Consider the following 19,328-nt stretch of genomic DNA (forward strand, 5'->3'; position numbering starts at 1 on the left):
ATAATACCAAATTAGAAATGTAAGTGGAGTATCTGTAATGGATATTAAATGGAGTAAAGAGATTTCCTAGTTTACACTGAGAGCAAAATATATTAAATATTAATTGCTGAGATTAAAAGACAGTGTGTCTCCTTGAAGGAGTTATTTTTGTATGAATAAGTTTGAGATCTATAAGAAAGCCAAGTTGCAATAGGACTAAATTTTTTCTGGTAATTTTTGTAGTATTTGCTAAAAAAAAAAAATCCAGTTGTGTAGACAAAATGAGATTATTAACAGTCAGTAAAATAGCTCTAATTAAGATACTGAAGGTTCAACAACAGCCATTTTTTTCTGAGAGAATTTTCAGTTTTTTAAACCTCAGAACATGCCTAAGGAAAAAAAGGCTCAAAACTTCTCAGCAACAACTGTTTTAAATGAGATTTGATAGAGAACTGAGAAAGACCCTATTAGAAATCAACTACTGAAACATTTTTGAAAATTTAATGTTTAAGCCAATAAAATGCTTCAGGGTCAGGGTCAGCTCTTAGTTGACCTGATAACAAAATAAAGAAAATAGAGCACTAAGTATTGCAGCTTGTGATGAGATTTGTTTTATATTAATTTTTATTATGAATCATATTTAGTTTAGCAAAGGAAACAACTGAAATTTTTGTCACAATTATTGGGCATCAAGAAATTAGAGGAAGGAAAATAAGATGTATAGTCTATAGGTAAATTTAATTATTGAAATTCACCAAAGCTACTCAATTAAAAAAAAAATCTATCTAGAATAATATCTCTACTCCTGTTTAAATTGTTTCTAATGGTGATGATTTTGAGTTGATGATATGAAGCTAACAACCTTATGGTATTAACAAAGAGAAATTGAATTGTAATTAAAAGCCAGCCCTGATCATATAGTTCTGTAATCAATGCAGAGTGTACTCCTCTGCATTGATTACAGAACTATATGATCAGGTTGATTCTATCATTAACAGAGTAAAACATTTTTCTTATATTTTATTCTATACATTGGAGCTGAATCCCTAAGTATATTTAAAAACTATTTATATTTAACAAATATCTTTATATTTATGGAGTATCTAAAGGTACTCATCAAGGTGGATTCATATGAGGCATGTCATTAACAACAGCAACAAAAATCTGTGAGTATATGAAGCACATCTTTTTTAAAGCGAGCAGGGACAATAGCTGCCTTTGCATTAGCAAGTCTAGTTATAATTGTCGTAATATGGCAAGTATAACAGGTAAGAAATTTGACTTTAGAAATGAGAAGTTTTTGTATAATTTTTATCCTTCCCCATGTTAAGTATTATTTCCTGATTCGGCTCTCTGTTCCAAAGTTCTGTATTTTTTTTTAACCGTACAACAGAGGGATGTAAACATTATTATTTTTTTAAATTTCCATTGAGCTGTATGTTGACAACTAAATTCTTTATTGTCATTTGATTCTTATCTGTTGTATGTTCTTCTGAGCTTTTAGGACTAAGTTCTGTGTGAGAGCAGAAAGAGCACTGTTGTGAAAGTTTTAGTTCCCACTTCATCATTTTCAACCTCTCTGTACCTCAGTTTCCTCATCTGTAAAAGGTTGGGATCGTGCTATATGTCGTTAGGTCCCTTCTTGATTTAGAATCCTGACTAGCTAATTTTTGAAACAAAATTAGTCTTGAGAGACAAAAAAAAAAAAAGAAAAAGAATCTTCAGTTTAGAAAACTTAGTTTTTGTCTTCTCCTATTGCTGACTTTCTGAAGCTTCCTCTATGAAGAAGGTGGTGGTGGTGATGGTGGTGATGGTGGTGATGGTGGTGGTAGCACTTATTCTGCATTTGGGTTCACTTGTTCTTGTAAGTTCTTTTATGAGCCTCGCTTCATATTTTTAAAGATAAATTTGAATAGAACAGATTTGACACTTTAAATATCTCTTATAGATTAAAAGGTGTAAGGAGACTTCTGAACATGGGGCATATTCAGATCTGCTTCAGCGTCAGAAGGCAACAATGATTGAGAATAGCAAACTTACAGGAAAGATAGGTGAATTGGAGAGAATGGTAGCTGAACTAAAGAAACAAAAGTCCCAAGTAGAGGAAGAACTTCCAAAGGTCAAGGAGGCTGCAGAAAATGAATTGAGAAAGCAGCAGCGAAATGTAGAAGACATCGCTCTGCAGAAAATCAGGGCTGAAAGCGAGGCCAAGCAGTACCGCAGGGAACTTGAGACCATCGTGAGAGAGAAGGAAGCTGCGGAGCGGGAGCTGGAACGGGTGAGGCGGCTTACAGCAGAGGCCGAGGCCAAAAGGGCGGCCGTGGAAGAAAACCTCCTGAATTTCCGGAACCAGTTAGAAGAAAACACCTTTACAAGGAGAACACTGGAAGATCATCTTAAAAGAAAAGATTCAAGTCTCAGTGACATGGAGCAACAAAAAAATAAGTTAATGGAAGAATTAAAAAGAAAGAGAGACAATGAGGAAGAACTCTTGAAGCTGATAAAGCAGATGGAAAAAGATCTAGCATCTCAGAAACAGATAGCAGAGAAACAGTTGAAAGAGAAGCAGAAAATTGAGTTGGAAGCAAGGAGAAAAATAACTGAAATTCAGTATTCATGTAGAGAAAATATGTTGCCAGCTTGTGCCATCACATACAAGGAGCACGACAAACAGAAAGCAGAAGAACTCAAACAGCAGGTAGATGAGCTAATAGTCGCCAATAGAAAGGCTGAAAAAGACATGAGAGAGCTGAAGTATGAACTTAATGCCCTCCAGCTTGAAAAAACTTCATCTGAGGAAAAGGCTCGCTTGCTAAAAGAAAAACTAGATGAAACAAATAATACACTAAAGTGCCTTAAGTTAGAGTTGGAAAGGAAGGACCAGGTAGAGGAAGGGTATTCTCAGCAGCTTAGAGAACTGAGTCGGCAGTTGAACCAAACCACAGATAAAGCTGAAGAAGTCATGCAAGAAGCTAATGATCTTAAGAAAATAAAGCACAATTATGAAGCAGAATTAGAATCTCTTCAACAGGAAAAAGGGAAACTGCAAAGAGAAGTAGACAGAATCACTAGGACACATGCTATAACTGAGCAGAGTATTCAGCATTTAAATTCACAAGTTAATTCTTTTCAGGGTGAGAAGGAATTCTCTAATGAAAGAATGCAGTTCTGTCAGAGAAAATCAGATCATCTAAGAGAACAATTTGAGAAAAGCCACGCGCAGTTGCTTCAAAATATTAAAGCTGAAAAAGAAAATAACGATAAAATCCAAAAGCTTAATGAAGAATTGGAGAAAAGTAATAAGTGTGCAGAAATGCTAAAACAAAAAGTAGACGAGCTTACCAGGCAGAATAATGAAACCAAAGTAGTGATGCAGAGAATTCAAGTGCAATCGGCAAATGTGGTTTTAGAGAAACAAGCTATCCAGCAAAGATGCGAAGCGCTGAAAATTCAGGCAGATGGTTTTAAAGATCAGCTACGCAACACGAATGAGCACTTGCATAAACAGACGAAAACAGAACAGGATTTCCATAAAAAAATTAAGTGTCTAGAAGAAGACCTGGCCAAAAGTCAAAACTTAGTAAGTGAATTTAAGCAGAAGTGTGACAAGCAGAACATTATCATCCAGAATACTGAGAAAGAGGTTAGAAATCTGAATGCTGAGCTGAGTGCTTCCAAAGAGGAAAAACGACTGGGGGAGCAGAAAGTACAGCTACAGCAAGCTCAGGTGCAAGAGTTAAATAACAAGTTGAAAAAGGTACAAGATGAACTTCACTTAAAGACCATAGAGGAGCAGATGACCCACAGAAAGATGGTTCTGTTTCAGGAAGAATCTGAAAAATTTAAACGTTCGGCAGAGGAGTTTCGGAAAAAGATGGAAAAATTAATGGACTCTAAAGTTATCACTGAAAATGATATTTCAGGCATCAAGCTTGACTTTGTATCTCTTCAGCGAGAAAACTGCAGAGCTCAAGAGAATGCTAAGCTCTGTGAAACAAATATTAGAGAACTTGAAAGACAGCTTCGACAATATCGTGAGCAAATCCAACAAGGGCAGAATGTGGAAGTGAATCATTACCAGAAATGTCAGAAACTTGAAAAGGAGCTGGTGGCCCAGAAACATGAAGTTGAATACCTGAAGCAAAAAATGGATCAACAGATAAAGGAGCATGAACATCAGTTAGTTTTGCTCCAGTGTGAAATCCAGAAAAAGAGCCCAGCCAAAGACTGTACCTTCAAACCAGATTTTGAGGTGGCAGTGAAGGAGCGTCAACACTCAGGAGACCTCTCTTCTGGGAACACAGGGCAGCTTCAGCCAACGGCCAGATCGCCTCTGCTGAGATGGGCCCAAGAACCACAGCAGTCGGAAGAAAAATGGCAACATCGGGTTGAACAGATACCCAAGGACGTCCAGCGCTGGCCATCAGGGCCTGCACTGGAGAGAGAGAAAAGCCAGCAGTGTTACTCTGAGTATTTTTCTCAGACAAGCACCGAATTACAGATAACTTTTGATGAGAAAAACCCTATTTCAAGACTATCGGAAATAGAGAAGATAAGAGATCAAGCTCTGTACAATTCCAGACTACCTGTTAGATGTCAAGAAGACAGATGTGAAACAGACCTGGTGAAGCTTTTGGCACCCTTAGAGGTATAGTCTGGATTCTGAGTCCTTATCAGCTACCTCATGTCAAGTTTCCTTTCGCTTCCTTTCTCTGCTAGACCAAATTGTTTAACAATGTTAAGTGTGATTGTTGGCTCTTTGTTGTTCTGACAGAAAATAATGCTATAATTTTCTAGAGATTTACCTGCATCTTTACTAAAAATTATCAATCTTTAATTTTTAAATAATTCCGATTAAACAGATATAACAGTTCTACTGTTATAACTATGGGATTATATTCTGAAAAATATGACCATAAAAAAAAGCTAGAAAAACCAGGCAGTTAACTTTAATTTCTAACACGTTCTCTGGGCAAATTTTATCTCAGTCTTTTTAAAACATGCTGTTTTAATACCTTAATTGTCATCTGAAGTTACCTTTAGACTCTCAGAATAGTATTGCTTATTCCTGAACCTTCTTTGGTTTGAAAACTTTATCTTCTTTACTTGTCTCATCTTTGTCATTCTAGAAATTATATTTGGATTAAGAATGGGTAAAGTGATTTAAGGTTCTTTAGGTGACTTTTAACATCTTATAAATTCCTGTTACAGATAGCTAAGAACAAGCAATATGATATGCATACAGAAGTTACAACATTAAAACAAGAAAAGAACTCAGTTTCCAGTGCTGAAGAATGGATGCTTGAAGGGTGCAGAGCATCTGGTGGACTCAAGAGAGATTTTCTTAAGAAAGGCTTAGAACCAGAGACCTTCCAGAACTTCAGTGGCGATCACGCATGTTCGGTTAGGGATGATGAATTTAAATTCCAAGGGCTCCGACACACTGTGACTGCCAGGCAGTTGGTTGAAGCTAAGCTTCTGGACATGAAAACAATTGAGCAGCTGCGACTTGGTCTTAAGACTGTTGAAGAAGTTCAGAAAACTCTTAGCAAGTTTTTGACAAAAGCCACCTCAATTGCAGGGCTTTATCTGGAATCCACGAAAGAAAAGATTTCATTTGCCTCAGCAGCCAAGAAAATCATAATAGACAAAATGATGGCTTTAGCATTTTTAGAAGCTCAGGCTGCAACAGGTTTTATAATCGATCCCATCTCAGGTCAGACACATTCTGTTGAAGATGCCATCCTTAAAGGAATTGTTGACCCCGATTTCAAAATTAGGCTCCTTGAGGCAGAGAAGGCAGCCCTGGGCTATTCTTGTTCTTCTAAGACATTGTCAGTGTTTCAAGCTATGGAAAATAGAATGCTTGACAGACAAAAAGGCAAACACATCCTGGAGGCCCAGATTGCCAGCGGAGGTATCATTGACCCTGTGAGAGGCATTCGCGTTCCTCCAGAAATTGCTCTGCAGCAGGGGTTGCTAAATAATGCCATCCTACAATTTTTACATGAGCCATCAAGCAACACAAGAGTTTTTCCTAATCCCAATAACAAGCAAGCTCTGTATTACTCAGAATTACTACGAATGTGTGTATTTGACGTAGATTGCCAGTGCTTTCTGTTTCCTTTTGGGGAGAGGAACATTTCCAATCTCAATGTAGCGAAAACTCATAGAATTTCTGTAGTAGATATTAAGACAGGAGCAGAACTGACTGCATATGAGGCTTTCCAGAGAAACTTGATTGAAAAAAGTACGTATCTTGAACTCTCAGGGCAGCAGTATCAGTGGAGGGAAGCCACGTTTTTTGAATCCTATGGGCATCCTTCTCGTATGCTGACCGATACTAAAACAGGATTACAGTTCAATATCAATGAGGCTGTAGAGCAGGGAACAGTTGACAAAGCATTGATCCAAAAGTATCAGGAAGGCCTCATCACACTTACAGAACTTGCCGATTCCTTGCTAAGTCGATTAGTTCCCAAGAAGGATTTGCATAGTCCTATTGCAGGGTATTGGCTGACTACTAGTGGAGAAAGGATCTCTGTCCTAAAGGCCTCCCGCAGAAATTTGATCGATAGAATTACTGCCCTCAGATGCCTGGAAGCCCAAGTCAGCACAGGGGGGATAATTGATCCTCTTACAGGCAAAAAGTACCGGGTGGCCGAAGCTTTGCATAGAGGCCTCGTTGATGAGGGGTTTGCCCAGCAGCTGCGACAGTGTGAATTAGTGATGACAGGGATTGGCCATCCCGTCACTAGCAAAGTGATGTCAGTGGTGGAAGCTGTGAATGCAAATATCATAAGTAAGGAAATGGGAATCAGATGTTTGGAATTTCAGTACTTGACAGGGGGGTTGATAGAGCCACAGGTTCACTCCAGGTTGTCAATAGAAGAGGCTCTCCAAGTAGGTATTATAGATGTCTTCCTTGCTACAAAACTCAAAGATCAGAAGTCATATGTCAGAAATATAATATGTCCCCAAACAAAAAGAAAGTTGACGTATAAAGAAGCTTTAGAAAAAGCCGATTTTGATTTCCGCACGGGGCTTAAGCTCTTAGAAGTATCTGAACCCTTGATGACAGGAATTTCTAGCCTCTACTATTCTTCATAATGGGATACATTGAAATAATTTTGCACAGGGGCGATGCTCTCTCATTCGTGTGATCTGTCCAGAGCATGATGCTATCAGTTGAATACACAGTCTAGTAATTGTGTCACTCACTCAAAGTGCTATTTATTTCTGGAGGGGTGAGAATAGTTGACTGTTCACAAGAGAGAATAATTTTTAAATTGAAATTAAGAAAAGATTTACTGCTCTTAAAATGGTTCCATTTAGCTTTGGGATTCATAGTTTTTAATCTTGCCCACACTAAAATAAAAGTACATTACTTCAGATATGGGGTAAGCCTGAACTCCAAAAGAACTCTTCATCACTGGATAGATCCACCCTGATGTTTGGATTCCCATTTATTAAACGATCCATTACACTCACTGAAAAAAGCACTTCAAAAAGCACCATGGACTCAAAGAGAGAGATGTAAATTCTTTCCCACATCCCTCAGGCTATAGTGTCTCAGATTGCCTTGAAAAATGAAAAAGTTTTTCATTTTCCTATATATAGTAACCTTCTTTACATATTAAATGTTAACCTTCTTTACATATTAAATGTTTACCACAATCTCTCATTTCTAGTTAGACTTTGCACTTAAAAGCAGCATTATGAATGGATTGTGTGTTGGAAGAGGAGGATTTTTCTTCATTCCATGTATTTTTCATATATGTGTACACATTCTCTATTTCAGCTTTCCATTGTTTTATATTTTTCTGTCCAGACAATTGTGACTGTAATGCTAATGCAAAGGCAGCAATTCAAAGTTTGATCTTCTAGTGCTTCGGGAATAAAATTGAGGTATTTTATTTGTCGTCTTGATTTACCAGCTGGGAGGTTAGACAGCTCATTAAGGAATGATCATGGCTTCCTTTGATACCATAAACATTTCAGAAGTACATCTGCTATGTGACATAATAAACGTGGTTAAATGAATGAATAAAAGATCTCAGTAACCTGTGTGTGATGAAAACACATTTTTACATTCTTGTTTTCTGTGGAGAGGGCAGTTTAATAGCTTGGTCATTGACTGGAATATATGTTTTTTACTACTCACACCTGTCAGAAGTCACTGGAAGAAGAAAAGAAAGAGCATGTTGAAAAAGCCAAAGAATTACAGAAATGGGTATCAAATATCAGCAAGACATTGAGAGATGGAGAGAAGGCTGGAAAGTCTCCCTTCTCTAAGCAAAAGGTATTCAATGAGGTCCTGGTTAATAATAATAGTGGGTGGAATTTACTGAGATGATACAGTCCACCTAAATGTTTAATTCTTTACCTTGTTCCTCCCCATTTTTATAGGCAATTATAAATGAAAATCAAAGAGATTAAGTAACTTGCCCAATAAATCACTATATAGTCCAAAACCTGAACTATATATACTAGTCTTGTTATTAGTAAACTAATATGTCGTGCTGCTTTTCCTCATAGTTAGATCTGCTCTTTGATTACTATGATGAGAATTGCCAAAGAGTAGAGTTATCTTCTTTTGTGCCCAGAGTAAATCCACACACTGTATCATAAATGTATGCAGTCTCATTCTTATCAATGTAAACAAAAACTTTCAAGAATTACAAAAATACAAACCTAAGATGTTAACATTTTTGAGGATTGAGCTTAGTTGTGTCTTTCTGGACCTTTTCTAATTTATAAAGAAGTGTTTTCCAGTCAATCGCTGGAAATTCTAGATTGTTGCCCTTTCCTATATGAATTTTTTAGTTAATTTCTTAGCTATCTTCTGTACCCCAACTACTTGGCATTAGCTGGATAGCTCCGGCTCCTGAAATGTCAGTGCTCCATGGTATTAGTTGGACTGCCTCTACTCGAAGCTCTAAGGGCATTGATTGTTAAGGTATAAATTTCAGTATTGCTGCTGCTGCTACTAGTGATAGCGCATGAATTGCTGCTTTGTTTTTTAAATTTTCTATTAAGAAATTAAGCAGCATTTTTCTCAAAAACTTTTTCTGCACTGCCCTCCTTCCCCTGCCTGACCTTTGGAAATGATAGAGGCTATTATTAACTATCATTAGTTTCCCCTTCTAGCTCAGCATCAGTACTCACTTATCATCATTTGACAGATATTATTGACATAATTAAATAGGGGGAAACTTCCGTGTCTTGTCTCATTTTCCCTATGATATGAGGTACTTCATCTGGAACTCCCCCTTGAAGAAGTTTTCAGACCTGAGTATATACCTGAATTGTTCAATTGAAATAAAGCCATATTAGCTCACAGTCTTGTGTGCTATATTTCACATAGTATAGAGGAAACGAGAAGTTGGAAAGCAATTACATTTGATGTTTTGAATGAAATCCTTCAATTATTCCATGTAAATATTTAGTTTAAAATATCCTCTTCCACCCCTCTCCCCCACCTGCCTTGTCAAATAGGAAAAGAACTAAAATAGGGACATAAACATTAGCAAGGATTTCTTAGGAGAGCAAGTTTCTTTTGAGAACAGTAGATTATAAACCTTTGATATTTTTTCATTCTGTACTTTTTAAGTCTCCAAAATTTTACTAGATTTGTTTTAGACCTAGTAGAGGTAAAATAAAATACTTTTTAAATGCAGATTGTGAACTAAATTTTAAAAATCTCTAACATTTGATCTCTCAAAGGAATTGAAGGCAACTTGATATGAATAATAAATGTTTTTCAAAATATCAATATGAATTTATTATTACCTATGACCATGAAAAGTATACTTTAAATTGACTCTAGAATCCATCAGGGGATACCTTTTCACTGGCCTATCATTTACTCTCATTTCTGCTTCTTTAAAAGAATGGCAATTTACTTCTGGTATTAGGCATTCAGAAATGATATACTAAGGAATTAGAGGAAAGTGTTAACAGCTTTCTTTAAACAGTTCAGTTTTATTCTTCTGACCATCACAGGCAATTTTCGCTAGTGAAAGTCTTAGCAGTAAAAATTATTTAGTCTTGATCTGCAGACCTACAGATTCATACTGTCACCATAATTTTTTTTCAAAAGAAGCATTGTATCTGGAGCTTGGAGGAAGATACACTTTAGGAGTAGGGTTCCTCATTCACGAATATTTTTGTGTACTGCGATGCACAAGGATGACATTAGGCCAGTGCTTAACCTCTGGCCACCTGGGGTGTTAAGGCAACCTCTATTTATGGTTGGGTTGGGACAAATACAAAGACCATATAATGCTGTATTACTTCCTCATGAAAATGATGATATTATGGTTAGAGAGAGGTTTTCCTTAATCATGCATTCTAAATATAAAGTATTCTTATTACCCAGGCCTATAGGCTGATAATAAATAATGGGTTCTTGAGTTGGGTCACCTAGAAAATAATCCTCATTTGGGTCTTAATGAGAACTTGATTAATTTTTTAAAGTTACTATTGTCTAGTCTTTATTTTTTTTAATGCCTACAGTACCTGGTATTCCATGGTGATCTCCCATCCAAGTACTAACCAGGCCCGACCCTACTTAACCTCCAAAAACAAAAGAAAACAAGCAACGTCAAGGGGGCAAGGCCATAGACCTGTTGTCTAATCTTTACAAGGGGAGAGTTTGAATGTGTTTTCCTCACCTTGCAGATTTCCAGTGAAGAAATACTAACCAAGAAGGAACAATTATCTGAGGCACTTCAAACCATGCAGCTGTTTTTGGCTAAACATGGAGACAAGTAAGTTGGTTTTCATTAGCTCTTTTATTTGATGTAGGGAAGTGGTCTTAAAAACGTTCAGCAAAATGGAAGAGGGTAAATTTTAGTTGAGATTTTTAAAATGTAACTCAATAACAAATTTACCAAGTGATGTAATAACATAAGATTATAAAGTTAGCGATTTTATTGTCACTTGTAGTCACTTGTAGTCTTTACCAAAAGCCTGAAATGTGCTTATTATCCCCACATATTACTGATAAGAAAACAGGCTCAGAGAGGTTTAGGATCAATAGCAGGTGAGTTGTGAGGACTTCAAGCCAAGTCTCAATACTAAGTAGTACTCTGAGATGTACCTTTTGGAAAATGTGTGTAAATATGTTCTTTATTTGCTTAGCTGAGACCTGTGGCAACCTGATTTCTCATATTTTGTTCCTACTTTATGTAATACGGCACTTTCTGTATTTTAGCTAATACCTCAGGCAGGGAAGGAATCTCCCCTTTTCTTGAACCTTTTTCGGCTGTCCTCCTTAGGATTATTCTGTAATGACTTTGTACTGTACCTTAGAGAATCAGGTTAATTTCCTTGTAAATATTCTCTTTATTCATCCTTTGGCTTAAACAAGTTTCATCTTGAGTAATGGTACCTCACTATCCCTTTTTCATGTTGGGCTAACAATGGGATTATTCTCTTTTGTTAATTTAGAAACTTGTATATACTTGGGAGGTGCTGCTATATTAGTTTATACCCTATCCTTCAGTCTCTTTTTTTTGGCAAGAAAGGATACCTAGATGTATTCAGGGCCATCTTTAATTTTCATGTACAGCCATTCTAAGACCTAAGCAATCTGTCTCTGAGGTTTTATTTTATTCTATGACCGTATACTTATTTAGAAGAGTAGTCTATGTTATAAAATCATCGAGCCTAATATGTCATTTTTAGCACTTGAAGATTTGCATTCCTCTTTTCATTCTTTCTGGTTATTTTAGAATGACAGATGAAGAAAGAAATGAATTGGAAAGACAAGTGAAAACTCTTCAAGAAAGTTATAATTTATTCTTTAGTGATTCTCTGAAACAACTACAAGAATCACAAACCATAGGAGATATAAAGGTAGAGGAGAAGGTAATACTTTTTTATTTAAAACATGAAGCTGTTTCAAGATTCTCAGTTTTATTGCATGATTGTAGGATTATATATCTGTAGTAAAGAAATGGCTTTGAATTATGTCCATAGAAAAAACATGGATGGTTTATTTAAGTATTTGGAGATTTTAATGTCGTTTATTAAATGCGATCTTACACTTGCTGTCATCTGTTTCTGTGACATCTTAATCTCTGCCTTGCATGGTAAAAGAAAAGAATCATTCATTTTTCTAACTCTCCTCTTTAAAAGCCATTCTTCTGCTGCTACATTAGGTATTTTATAGATGTTGTAAAATAGCTGGAGTCATCTCTAAAGGTGACATTGGAGTGTTATGGGATTTGTTTGATTTTCAGAGATATCCATGAAATTTATCTGAGTAATACTGGGCCGTGTGCTATAGTGAGGATGCCCTAATATCTTGTTAAAATATAACAGAAATCACTTAAAATTTGGCCTGTCCTTAAACTTTTGTAACTTGATAATACACATTCACAGTATTCAACACAGTATTCAGTATTCAAAAAGTTATGTCTATATTCATTTCCCTTACTCCTGGAATACTTTATACATTATTTGTCATATATTGGGGGTATGCAACAATTTTTCTGGTTCATTAGTTTTCGACTTCTGAGGAAGTCTGTATGCTGTAAACATCAATAGCATGGGGTCTGATACTCTTTTTCATGTTAGTAGACTAATCTCATCCAATTGCGGAAAGCATGATGGCCTTCTAGGTATGTGTTCTGTTTTCTCACTATCATCATTTACTCTGTTGTGTCCTCACTAACCTTGTTAATGTACACAATATTAAGTTTTCAATTCACAGATGCATGTTGTTTTCAAAGCTTTTATCACATCCTGTGCTGTTGAATAGATCACTGACATAGATCACTTGTGCATTTGAGCTGCCTAACATTCACAGCATTGCCGCGCCTTGGTAAGTAGAGGATTTTTATGTTGAAGAGCATTTATTTTAAAAAATGCAAACTAAGTTTCAAGAAACTCTGCCCACCCTTGAATCGCAGACTGACCTGAGAATTTTGTATTTCTTTTCAGCTGGATAAAGTGATTGCAGGCACCATTGACCAGACAACTGGAGAAGTCCTTTCAGTCTTTCAGGCAGTTTTAAGAGGCCTCGTTGACTATGACACAGGAATCAGGTTGCTTGAGACACAGCTCATGATTTCTGGCCTAATTTCACCAGAATTAAGAAAGTGCTTTGACCTCAAAGGTGCTGAAAGTCATGGCCTCATTGATGAACAAGTTCTGTGCCAACTTACAGAACTAAATCAAGCGAAGGAGATTATTTCTGCTGTATCACCTAACACAATTCCAGTGCTGGATGCTCTGACTCAAGGCGTGATATCAGAATCCATGGCCATCAGAGTTCTTGAGATACTGCTTTCTACAGGCTTTCTAGTTATTCCAGCTACAGGAGAACAGTTGACCCTACAGCAGGCTTTCCAGCAGAACTTGGTTTCCTCTGCATTATTTTCTAAAGTCCTGGAAAAGCAAAATATGTGCAAAGATCTTATTGATCCATGTACCTCTGAGAGGGTGTCTTTAATAGATATCATACAAAGAAGTATTTTACAGGAAAATGCTGGGATGCGGCTTCTACCTGTCAGATCACAAGAAGGAGGCAGAATAACATTAAAATGTGGAAGAAGCATTAGCATTCTGAGGGCGGCTCATGAAGGTCTCATAGACCGTGAAACCATGTTTAGGTTATTAGGTTCACAGCTTCTTTCCGGAGGTCTGATCAATTGCAACTCTGGCCAAAGAATGACCGTTGAAGAAGCTATGGCAGAAGGGGTGATTGACAGAGATACTGCTAACAGTATTCTAACATATCAGGTTCAAACAGGTGGAATCATCCATTCAAACCCTGCTAAACGTTTAACTGTAGATGAAGCAGTCCAGTGTGATTTAATAACTTCGAGCAGTGCTCTTTTGGTACTAGAGGCTCAGCGAGGCTACGTTGGACTCATTTGGCCTCACTCTGGTGAAATATTTCCCACATCTTCTTCCTTGCAGCAAAAATTGATTACAAATGAATTAGCATACAAAATCTTGGATGGTAGGCAGAAAATAGCTGCTCTTTATATTCCAGAAACTTCTCAAGTCATTGGTTTGGATGTTGCTCAGCAACTAGGAATTATAGATAATGACACAGCATCGATTTTAAAAAACATAATACTTCCTGATAAAATGCCAGATTTGGGAGATTTAGAAGCTTGTAAAAATGCCAGAAGATGGCTCTCTTTTTGTAAGTTCCAACCATCTATAGTCCATGATTACAGGCAAGAAGAGGATGATTTTGATGGAGAAGAGCCAGTGGCAACGCAGAGCTCAGAACAAACTAAAAAATTATTCCTGTCTTATTTGATGATAAATAGCTATATGGATGCAAACACCGGGCAGAGACTTTTGCTGTATGATGGAGACTTGAATGAGGCTGTTGGTATGCTACTGGAAGGCTGTAGTGCAGAATTTGATGAAGACACACCCAGAAAAGAATGTATTGATGTCTTAAGACTGCCTGGTGTATTTCTGAATAATACCCCAAGTAAAGAAAAAGATGAAAGTATAACTTCACCAAGCAGTTTTGATAAATGTCATTGCAGAGAACCTAAACATAAAGAAATCCCTGAAAATACTTTAGATGAAGAGTTTAATGAAATGGAAAATAATGTTTTCAGTAGTGAATTTTATCAGTCAGAAAAGCTGGCAAATACAATAGCAACAGATAATATAGTTAAGAATTCATCCAGTATGAATGTTCCCAATTCTATTTCATATTTAACACAGCCTGGACTTGCAGACATTAGCATGTTTAGACAAGACTCTGAAAACATACCTAGAAATGGTAAAAATCAAAGTCAAGTTGAAACAAAAGAACATGAACATGTAGATGAATGTAGTCATTCTAAAAGCATTCGAAATTTTGCAAGTGATTTGATAATAGATTCTATTGTGAAATCAAAAACTAGTAGAAGCTGTGATTTTAATGAAACAGAGATTGAAGATAATATAAACAAGGATTCAAGTATCTTTGACTACTCCCCCAGGCTGAGTGCCTTGTTAAGTCAAGATAAATTAAGGAATGATCAGGGAAGTTTTAAAGATGTACACACCACAGAGAGCAATGGAAATAAATGTGAAGTCTCTACATTGCCATCCGATGACCACACCATATTATGGGGTCAAAGAATGGGAGAAAAATTTCATGACCAGTTTCTGGGAATTGCACCCATAAACATCAGTTTACAGGTAGAACAGAAATCTGGACAGAAATCTTTAAATATTGGTTATAGTGATCTTCAGGTACAATATCACAATGATAAATATGTGTCAGATACTTACGGTGAAGATGAAAAAATGCATGTTGCTTCTCAGCAGAAACCTGAAGAGAAGCAAAATGAGTCCAAAGAGAACTCCTGTGCCACAGCTTCAAGGGGTGACAATGATAATGCCAACGCATCTCAGGTGTGTGCCACATCATTGCTTGAAGAAACTGTCAGTGCTGGTGACTATGAAACGTCACTACTGGATGATCACCAGAGTGACACAGAGACAGACACTGATAGCGATGATGATTTTTATGATACTCCCTTGTTTGAAGATGATGACCATGATTCTCTACTTCTTAAAGATGATGATCGTGATTGTCTGCAACCTGAGGACTATGATATGCTGCAGAAGGAAAACGATGGGGCTGCTTCTCCTGGTGATGTTTTTTATGATGTTTTAAAAGAGAATGAAAATTCTGTGGTGATCCAGGGGGGACTAGTTGACAGCTTAAGTGTAAGGGGAAAAGCACAGTCTCTTCAGGATTTTGTCATAGGTACCGAGAAAGCTGAATTAGATCCCAGTGAAAGAATACATTCAAATTCAGTTGGCTTATACAAGGTCAATGAACAGTTGCTGGAAATCGTATCAGAAAGGGAAAATGCAAATAACCTTGTGGGGGCTGAGTCTGACTTATTGACAGATTATGAAATTATAAGAAGAAAAGAGGACTTCAGTGCTTCATTAAAATGTGATGACGCTGGCTGTTGGAGAGGGAGAAAAGAGTATGTAACTGGACAAGAATTGAAATCTGATACTGATCATTTAGATTCTATGCAAAATGAAAGTTATGGGGATTATGTATATGACAGTAATCAGGATGATGATGAATATGATGATGATGATAAAGAAGAAGGAGTAGGAGATGAGAATGAAAAGCCCATGTGCCGAGATGAGGCTGAAGGTATGGATATCCAGTTGTGTGAGAAGAAGACCAGCCATGAATATCAAAGTATTGATAAAATGATTCTTGTGGATAAAAAGCACAATTACAGTTCTTTAGAAAAACAGCAAAGTGTAGATGTTTTACAACTAGAATCAAGTAGTAAAAGTAGCTTAGTTACTGAAAGAAGCCATCTTCCAGAATATACAACTGATTTTATTAGTAAAAGCAAAGAAAATCTGTTGAATCATGAGATGGCCCTTAAGGATATATTGCTGCCTATCATTAAAGACACTGAATCAGAACACATCCTTGGCCCTGTAGGTATTTTACATAATACCAATATCACTTTAACTTCTGAATTAGGTGATGATCTAATGAACATAAAGGTTAAGTTGATTCAAGGGCCAGAATCTGCTGACTCTGTGAAAGATAATCAATATTTTGAGAATGTGATGCAACAAGTTGACTCACCTTTTGATAAAATCATTTGTTCTGAGCCAGATTTAATAAGAAAACCTGCTGAGGAAATCCATTCGTCATCCTCTGCCTCTGTACCTGTTAAAGATCATCAAGGGAATGGAAGAGAGCTACTTAAAAAGGGAGATGACAAAAACAATATATTAATAGAAGACGAAACATCAATTCATAAAATTTGCTCAGGTAAAGGAGAAAGACTTACAGAACGCCTAATAGAAGATAATAAAAATCTCAAACTTTTACCTAGTGAAAGTACAAGTGAGTGTCATGATTTAGTTAATAGTCAGTTTCCATTTCCACAAATCACAGACAATGAAGAACATAATCAGAAAGGAAGCCTTAAAAAAGCAACTGTAACTCTTAAAGATGAACCAAAAAGTCTACAAACAATAGTTAGTAAAAGTCCTGTCCAATTTGAGAATCTTGAAGAAATATTTGACTCATCGGTTTCCAAAATGATCAGTGACATTACTTCAGACATTACATTGTCTCAAGAGAATACAAGTACTGAGAAAGATTTACTAACTGACGGACCTGAGAAAGAGCTTAATCTGTTTACTTATTTAAAACATTGTGCAAAACATGTAAAAGCAAAAGACATACTGAAACCAAATGAAGATACCCCAAGCTGTACTCTAATAGCTTCCCCTCCCATAAAAAAACACTTACAATTAGGAGTTGATAATGCAAAAGAGAAGGCCACCCTTACCCAAGAAGATTCACCCCTGAATGAGATGATTCCACGGAATGATCTCTGTACTAAAGAAGGTCTCTCAGAAGGAGGGATGGATATTCCTCAGTTCACACCAGAAAGGAATGAGAGCACACTTTCAATTTTACCTCTTAGAAATGTGGAAGACCTTGGGGAAAATACTGACTTTGTATCATCGGGACTCTGTGCAAAAGGAATAAGTAACACTTTAAGCACTGACTACTCATTCTTAGAAATTAACAAAAAGAAAGAAATAATTGATCAACAGCCACAAAAAGAAGAAGCCTACTCTCCGAGATTCCCAGAAAAGGAGGTTCGGATTCCTGAATTACCTCAGGTGTTTGTTGATGTAAAGAACATCTTAAAGAGTAAATTAAAAGAAGATCATATGAATCCTCAAGAGGTTGGAGAACCTTCAGCCTGTGCAGACACTAAAATTTTAATTCAAAGCTTAATTAAAAGGTTTAGCGCATCACAGTTGGTGAGCGAAGCATCTATTGTGCCCAGCGACTGTAAGATCAGTGACTCCGCTGGAATTTCTTCCACAAATAATTCACCAGAATCAAGAGCAGAGAGTAGAGACGATCCATTGTGTGTTGCAAATCTTAAGTCTGAGCTTTTCCTTGATCTACTTAAGCAAAATCAGAATAGCCAGAACATTACAGGAGTGTTTGAATTGATGAAAGATTTAACTCAGATGGGGTATGATCTAGAGAAAAGAGGTATTACATCTAAAGTACTTCCACTGCAACTTGAAAATATTTTCTACAAGCTGCTTATTGATGGATATTCAGAGAAAGCAGAACGGGTTGGAGACTTGAATCAAAAATCATCTACTACTTCTGAGATGGTGGATGAAAAGCAACAGATTCTTGATGAGCTTGAAAGCAAAGAAGGAAACCATGATTCCCTTAATTTACAAAATATGAAAGAAATTGGACCGGAAAACTCTACCGTGTGTGCATCAGTCTTGCCAAGAGATGGGAAGCTGGAGGAACAATGCAGTGATTTCCCAAACCGTTTGGAATGTATTTCAGAGTCAAAAGAAATGACTTCTGGAGATAGCTTAATGGAACAAGTAAGTTGACTTTACCTTCTATATGGAAATAGCTGCATGAAACATTTGGGAATAATCCTATACATTTTATTTGCTTTAAAAACCTTCGTAAAGACTAATGAAATAAAATATCCAAATTTGTGTTTAGTTTTCCAATGAGTTACATCAGTGTTTACAGCACACATCAAAAATGCACGAGTATTTGGCTTTGCTTCAAGATATGAAGCCCCCCTTAGACAACCAAGAAACTCTGGATAACAATCTAGAAGCTTTGAAGAACCAACTTAAACAGTTAGAGGTAAGAATTGTCTACTGCCTGTTATGGATGGTAGTCAGCTGATGTTAATTTGGAAAAATAAGCATAGCATTTTACTTTTATGTTTGAAATATTGGTTCCATTAGTGTTTCTCACTAAATAGTTGTGGGATATGTATTTTTTGCAGACATTTGAATTGGGATTGGCACCAATTGCTGTTATTCTAAGAAAAGACATGAAGTCGACAGAAGAGTTTTTAAAGTCTCTTCCCAGTGACTTCCCCAGAGGACACTTTGAAGAACTGAGTATAAGCCACCAAAGTTTACAGAATGCCTTTTCTTCCCTCAGCAATGTGTCTTCAGAAAGAATGAAACACATCATGCTCGCAATTGACTGTGAAATGGTAGGCAACAGAATGTTTCACATTGATCAAATTTGAGATTTGAAGAAAATTTGATTATTTAAAAATTTAGTCATAAGATGAAATATTTTATTTTTGGTGTTAAGCCCTTAAAACAGAATCATCATTTGTAGGAATTTGAAATTTGGGGATAGAAATAAGTGAACAATTTTGTTTTCTAGTCAAAACTAGCAGTTTCCCATGAAGAATTTCTGCACAAACTTAAGTCGTTCTCACATTGGATATCAGAGAAGAGCAAATCTGTGAAGGATATGGACATTGTGAATATTCGAGATACTGAACATGTAAAGAAAA

General features: G+C 36.5%; 1 protein-coding gene across 4 annotated transcripts in view; it reads left to right on the forward strand.

The window, feature by feature from the left end:
- The window catches only part of DST (dystonin), a 417,658-nt gene that overhangs the window by 270,470 nt on the left and 127,860 nt on the right, over nt 1-19,328 (forward strand). For 3 of the 4 annotated variants that reach the window (XM_023520357.1, XM_011375009.2, XM_011375010.2), the window contains 3 exons: nt 8,153-8,281; nt 10,663-10,751; nt 11,718-11,853. In XM_023520357.1, coding sequence (XP_023376125.1) covers nt 8,153-8,281; nt 10,663-10,751; nt 11,718-11,853 — 354 coding nt within the window. Of the gene's footprint in view, nt 1-1,927; nt 4,628-5,190; nt 7,090-8,152; nt 8,282-10,662; nt 10,752-11,717; nt 11,854-19,328 lie in introns of those variants that run through there. The other variant, XM_011375008.2, reaches the window with a different exon arrangement.

The sequence above is a fragment of the Pteropus vampyrus genome, unplaced genomic scaffold (genome assembly GCF_000151845.1).
Source record: "Pteropus vampyrus isolate Shadow unplaced genomic scaffold, Pvam_2.0 Scaffold260, whole genome shotgun sequence".
NCBI lineage: Eukaryota > Metazoa > Chordata > Mammalia > Chiroptera > Pteropodidae > Pteropus > Pteropus vampyrus.